The sequence below is a fragment of the Nematolebias whitei genome, chromosome 14 (assembly GCF_014905685.2).
Source record: "Nematolebias whitei isolate Nwh7 chromosome 14, NemWhi1, whole genome shotgun sequence".
NCBI lineage: Eukaryota > Metazoa > Chordata > Actinopteri > Cyprinodontiformes > Rivulidae > Nematolebias > Nematolebias whitei.
Genome location: NC_056511.1, coordinates 41,282,145 through 41,288,536, shown reverse-complemented (window position 1 = coordinate 41,288,536; position 6,392 = coordinate 41,282,145). Strand labels below are relative to the sequence as shown.

At 42.5% G+C, this 6,392-nt stretch overlaps 1 protein-coding gene across 1 annotated transcript in view; it reads right to left on the bottom strand.

The window, feature by feature from the left end:
* ube2g1a (ubiquitin-conjugating enzyme E2G 1a (UBC7 homolog, yeast)) overlaps positions 1–5,332 on the bottom strand; it is a 22,217-nt gene extending 16,885 nt beyond the window's left edge. The window contains exons 1-3 of the mRNA XM_037687588.1: positions 5,135–5,332; positions 3,359–3,461; positions 3,126–3,223 (exon numbers count right to left, since the gene is read on the bottom strand). Of these exons, the coding sequence (XP_037543516.1) occupies positions 3,126–3,223; positions 3,359–3,461; positions 5,135–5,180 (247 nt within the window). The 5' untranslated portion in view covers positions 5,181–5,332. The remainder of the gene's footprint in view (positions 1–3,125; positions 3,224–3,358; positions 3,462–5,134) is intronic.
* Positions 5,333–6,392: the final 1,060 nt, after the last annotated feature.

Genomic DNA, 6,392 nt, shown 5'->3' with positions numbered 1-6,392 from the left:
TAGCTGCATAAAGACACCTGTCCACCCCACACAGTCAGTAAGACTCCAACTACTAACATGGCTAAGACCAAAGAGCTGTCCAAAGACACCAGAGACAAAATTGTAGACCTCCACAAGGCTGGAAAGGACTACGGGGCAACTGCCAAGAAGCTTGGTGAAAAAAGATCAACTGTTGGAGCAACTATTAGAAAATGGAAGAAGCTAAACACGACTGTCAATCTCCCTCGGACTGGGGCTCCATGCAAGATCTCACCTCGTGGCGTATCAATGATCCTAAGAAAAGTTAGAGCATTGAAGATGGGTCGTGGCTGGGTCTTCCAACATGACGATGACCCGAAGCACACAGCCAGGAGAACCAAGGAGTGGCTCCGTAAGAAGCATATCAAGGTTCTGGAGTGGACTAGCCAGTCTCCAGACCTGAACCCTACAGAAAATCTTTGGAGGGAGCTCAAACTCCGTTTCTCAGTGACAGCCCAGAAACCTGGCTGATCTAGAGAAGATCTGTGTGGAGGACTGGGCCAACATCTCTGCTGCAGTGTGTGCACACCTGGTGACAAACTACAGGAAACCTTTGACCTCTGTAACTGCAAACAAGGGCTACTCTACTATACCAAATATTAACATTGATTTTCACAGGTGTTCAAATACTTATTTGCAGCAGTAACACACAAATAAAATATTTAAAAAAATCATACATTGTGATTGCTGGATTTTTTTTTAATTATGTCTCTCACAGTGGACACGCAACTAAGATGAAAATTTCAGACCCCTCCATGATTTCTAAGTGGGAGAACTTGTAAAGTCGCAGGGTGTTCAAATACTTGTTTTCCTCACTGTACATATTTGGACTGGAGCGACTTGCAGAGCGGTGTGACGGGTACGGCGGAAAATACGGTACCAGGACCGATTTCTTCCACCTGAACAATAATCATTAAACTTTGACATCTCGTCTCAAAACGATGCAGAAAAACTGTCCATGCATTTATCACTTCTAGGCTTAACTGCAGTACTTTTTTTATTAATTATCAGAATGCCCCGGTAAACTTTAAAAAGTCTTCAGTTGATTCAAAACACTGCTATGAGTTCTGATGAGAGCAAGGAGAGATCATATTTATCTAATTTTAGCTTCCCTCCCTTGGCTCCCAGTCAAATTCAGAATAGATTTCAGTGTTTCCCCTAGATCACTTGCCATGGTGGGGCGCTCATCTGGTCCTGATTGTTGTGGGTGGGGGGTGACGGACGGGGACTCGTCCTAAGCTGCGCAGCGCGCTGTTTAAACCAACAGTTTTAGAGCAGGGTGAGTGAGGAGAGAGACAGAGACACATCTCAGCTGCGCGCTGTCCGAACCGACAGTCTTTCTTTTTTGGCGTGGGGGTCGGCGTGGGGAGAGACAGACGCACATCTGAGCCGTGCGCCGTTTGTTCCGACAGTTTTCGAGTGGCGGGGGTGCGTTCAGCGTGAGGGTTCAACATGAAGGAAGAGGCTGCCTTTAGCTTTTTAGCTAGCACACCTGCATTGCGAGCCGCTAGTTTAGCGTTACGTCAGTGCCGACAGGTGGGTGGGGGTGGGGTTCGGTAGACGGGGCGCTCGGGTCTGTTGACGGGGCGCCCCGCTTGTATAATGGTAGGGGAAACATTGGACTTTATAAAACTTTACTTCTAACATACAAAACACGCAACAATCAAACTCCATCTTATATTACAGATCTTATAGTTCCATATTTTCCTAACAGAAGACTTTGCTCCCAGACTGCAGGTTTATTGTGGTTCCTAGAGTTTCTAAAGTAGAATGGGAGTCAGGGCTTCTAATCATCAGGCTCCTCTCTAATGTAACCAATATCCAGTTTCTGTCAGTAAGGCTGACGCCTCGTCTACTTTTAAGACTAGGCTTAAGTCTTTCCTTTTTGATAAATCCTGTAGTTAGGCTTGGGTTTGCTGAAGTATCCCTTAGTTCTGCTGCTATAAACTTAAGACTGCTGGAGGACAACCGGCCCATATTTCCTCACGCTGCTGCAGGCTTTACATGCTCTACTGTTCAGGTTTGTGTTTGTAATTATTTCATCATCATCATTTTTTGTTTCATAGCAGTGTTTCCCCTAGTTAGCTTGCCATGGCGGGTGCTCATCTCATCTATGATTTTTGCTGATGGGGGGGACGGAGACATGTCTGAGCGCAGCTTATACTAACAGTTTTTGAGCTGGGGTGGGGGGCGTTCAACATGAGGGAAGAGGCAATGTGAGTGCAGCCTTTGGCTTTTTAGCTAGAGAGCCTGTATTTTGCGCCGCTACCTTAGTGATGTCAGAGCTGGGTGGGAAGTTCAGCTTGGTAGGCGGGGTGCTCAGTTCTGTTGACGGGGTGGGGCACCCTGCCTGTATAATGGTAGGGGAAACACTGACGTTAACCAGCCAGTCTGTGTTTGTGTCTCTTTCCACACACAATCTGTGTGACTGTGGATTGGTGGAGTCCAAACTCTTTTCAGACGTTTTGTAACCTTTTCCAGCCCGATGAGCATCAACAACTCTTTTTCTGAGCTGCTCAGAAATCTCCTCTGTTCATGATCCACTTCCACAAACGTGTTGTGAAGAGCAGACTTTGACAGATGCTGTTCTTTAAATCAAACAGGGTGTCCACTCACACCTGATCATCATCTCACTGATTGAAACACCTGACTCTAATTTCACCTTCAAACTAACTGATAATCCTAGAGGTTCACATACTTTTACCATCACAAATATGTAATACTGGATCATTTTCCTCAATAAATAAATGAACAAGTATAATATTTTAGTCTCATTTGTTTAACTGGGTTCTCTTCATCTACTTTTAGGAGTTGTGTGAATTGGTTTTTTTTTTTTGGTCATATTTATGTAGAAATAGAGAAAATTCTAAAGGATTCACAAATGTTCAAGCACCTACTCTTGTGCTAAACTACTCTTCAGTTTATTTTAATTTATCCAAAGTTAAAAGCAGGCGATAATAAACATTAATTTAGGTGTGTAATATGTATTATACAAAATTTTGTCACTTTTGATATTTCAAAACAGACTAAAGAAATTACAGTATTTACACCTTCAAATACTTTCTAAACAACAACCACTTTTTACACAGTCGTGCTTCTTCACCTACCATTAGGATGCCAAATATCTGTGATAAATTTCATTTTAGGTGGCCTGAGTGGGTAGTCTTTGGGAAACGTCAGATGAGCTTTAAACACACCACCTTCACTGTGGAGACAAAAAAAAAACACAAACAACAGGAAAAAAAAAATCAATAAATGAACATTGCATTAACTTCTTAACAGGTAGCTCATGAGGTGTTCCCGTCCTTTAAGCACACCCAAACAGCTCAGTCAGACTTACTACAGCGTGTCTGGAGGGCCGATGATAAGGACTTCCCATCTGTAGAGGTCACTGTCCTCAATGAGGCCTGCTGAGAATCCCTCCACTGGGTTTTTGTTCAACTCTACATAAAAACACAAGAGCTTAAAAACTCTGGCTTATATCATAGTAGGTTCACAATGTTACTGAGCTCCAAGCTAACATTCATTTTTTGGGGTATTGCCTGGAAGTTGTGTAAGGAGCAAATCAGTGAACCACATAACAGGTTGTCATGATGCATGCTCAATAATCAAGGTAGAAAAATCTAAAAAAAAGTTCAATCTGGTCCTCTGGACATTCAAAAAAACAAAACAACAAAAAAATGTAGACACGTTTCGTCTCTCATCCGAGAGACTTCCTCAGTCTGAGGTGCTGTCTTCAGCTCAGTCTCTTAAATAGCGCCTTCTCAGCAGCAAACTGGTTGATCCACCCTAACAAAAATAAAACTGCACCTCTGAACATTAAAGGTTGTTGCCAGATTAAATCAATACACTACTATTCATAAACGTAGATAATAGAAGTCCTTGCCTTTTGACAGAAATCTCAAATGCAACTTTTGTAAATCTAAATAATATAAAGAAAACTGCTAATTAGCAAGGTACTAATTTTGTATTAAATTATGACATTCTGCTGCAATTCTGGATGCAAATTGAAAACCAATTACAGATTACAGGGACATGTCAATTTACAATCTTAAATGTTGCTACATTACTTTAAATAAATTCCACAAATGGTTGGTATTCAAAGTAAACTTTCCTGCGGTCGTATTTGTTTGTCAAACTCAAACATTTGAAAGAGAGAGAGCTTTATCTGATTTGTCTCTCTTACAAAATGGTTGATTTTAAGCTTTTAACTGACACCCCAAAGCTGTCAACAAGCGGTCACACAGCTGCCTTATGGTTTCACATTTATTCTTGTTTTTGGGGACGAAAATTACTTTCACATGATCTGTTTCAAATATGTCACTAATCTGTAGTTTGTATATGAACCCAAATCAAAACAGACTAGTTTTTGTTTGTTTTAAATAAGAGGAGATGTAGCTTCTCTGTTAATTTCTTGGGAGATTTAGCAAAAGATCCAGTTATGTGCAGAAAGAGGCAGAAAAATAACACATGATTTCACGGCATGGGTAAACTCGTGCTAACAAACTACGCCTAAAAGTTACATGGTGCGGGCTGAAGGTTGCTGCATTTGGAGGGTGGCTATTATTAGCGTAGCTAAATTTATTTTGCAGCTGACCCTGCTAAAACAGAGAGCTACAGTAATGCGAGATTAGCGTGTTAGCTTAGCGCCTCGAAGCTAAGCGGCTAACGTTAGCCTCCAGCTGTCGTGAGGTGGCTACATTATGTTCCGCGGTGGTCAGGGAGAAAACTGCTCCAATTGGTGCCACAATAACGGCTTATAAGCGTATATATAATAGGTGGCCATTCGTTACGATAATAACCAGGAAACGTCATGTGTCAACATGTGATATTTCGGTTGAAACACATGTAAACACATCGAGCCGACTCGGCTAAAGCTAGCCTTAGCCTGGCAGCAGAAGTCGTTGGCGCTTGTGACAGTGGTTTTCATCAGCTCACAGCCTGCTACATCGAAGAACACGTTTACATTTCAACACAACGACGCGTTTTAGCGCCACGGTTCGCATTCACCACGTAGATCACGTCACGGGACTGTTAACGTGGAAGATCAAAGAAAACAGTTTGCGCCAACACACGCGATCGTTTCACGTCCCTGTTCCCGACGAGGTTTAATTACCTGCAAGCTGTCTCCTGAGTAACAGCGCTGACTGAGGCTCTGTCATAGTTAGGCTAATATAATGCGGCTCAATTCAGACGTGGTGGTGCGAGGTAACGGGTTTAACATTCACTGAACAGAAGCCGTCCCTTCTATTTTCCGTTTAGCATTCTGCTCATTCTTCTTCGTCGCCTCCCTTTGCCACACCGCCGACGTTTCTTCTTCGTTGAAAAGCTCCAGCCGCCGCCGGCGGAATGATGCATGAGCTGCAGACTGAACCTTGGCTGTTTTCACTCTGTAAGTACATTTCTCTCAACTGTTTTCCTCGGATAGTTTTGTGTGTTCCGTTTAAGAAAAAACAAAACAAACTAAAAAGAGAAGAATTTCGCAGTTTTAAACCTTTGTGTTGGTGTCTCCATGCATTTCCCAGCCAAATATAAATTGTTTTTTCAGCTTCTGAGCTAGTTTATCTTTTTGAATTTTTTTTTTTATTAATTTCTAAATTTTCTTTTTTTTTTTTTTTTCACCCAGCAGCTTTTTCCTTTAAAATAAGTGTTTATTTGATTATTTGAACTACGGAAGGAGACATGCTGGAGGATTTATATTCCAATGGTTTGCAAAGCCAGGCTCCAGTCCCCACTGTGGTCACAAAGCTTCAAGTTTGGGGTCTTGAGATTATTTAAAGAAACAAGATAAGGTTTTTTTTTTTTAAGGGCCCAGGCAAACAAGGGTGGAGGCAGGTGTGGGTGCTTCACCTTTCCCACCCACATTTTCATGTTGTCAGTCCAGGGGGGTCGACTGGTGCCCTTCCAGTTGTCTCACCTTTACGGGAAAGTTATTTTCCCAAAAATGCAGGAATTATTTAGACATCGATTTGATTTAATCATAAATGACATTTCCAGTTCTTTATTTGAGTTGGATTCTGCCGGAACAAGATCCAGAAACTCTCTCATTTTGACCTGGTTGTGTTCTGGCAACATGTTTGCTCGGATCTGGCAACTAAAATCTCCGCCCCTAAAAGTCCAAAGTCATCGCGCGTGTTTATTTTGATTATTTATTAAAAATGCAACGAGAGGAGACGTTGCGCAGTCTGTGGAGTGGATGTTACGGCTGCAGCAGGCGCACCAGCTCCTGCCCAGCAGAGACGGGGACAGCATGTCCCGCGGGGATGAAGCGTCTTCATCCTTATGGCAAGCCAAGTGGTCCATTAATAGGCAGACATGTGGTAAAAGCAGCTATTAATGGGACACTTGGCTTGCCGTACTTTACGCACAGCAAC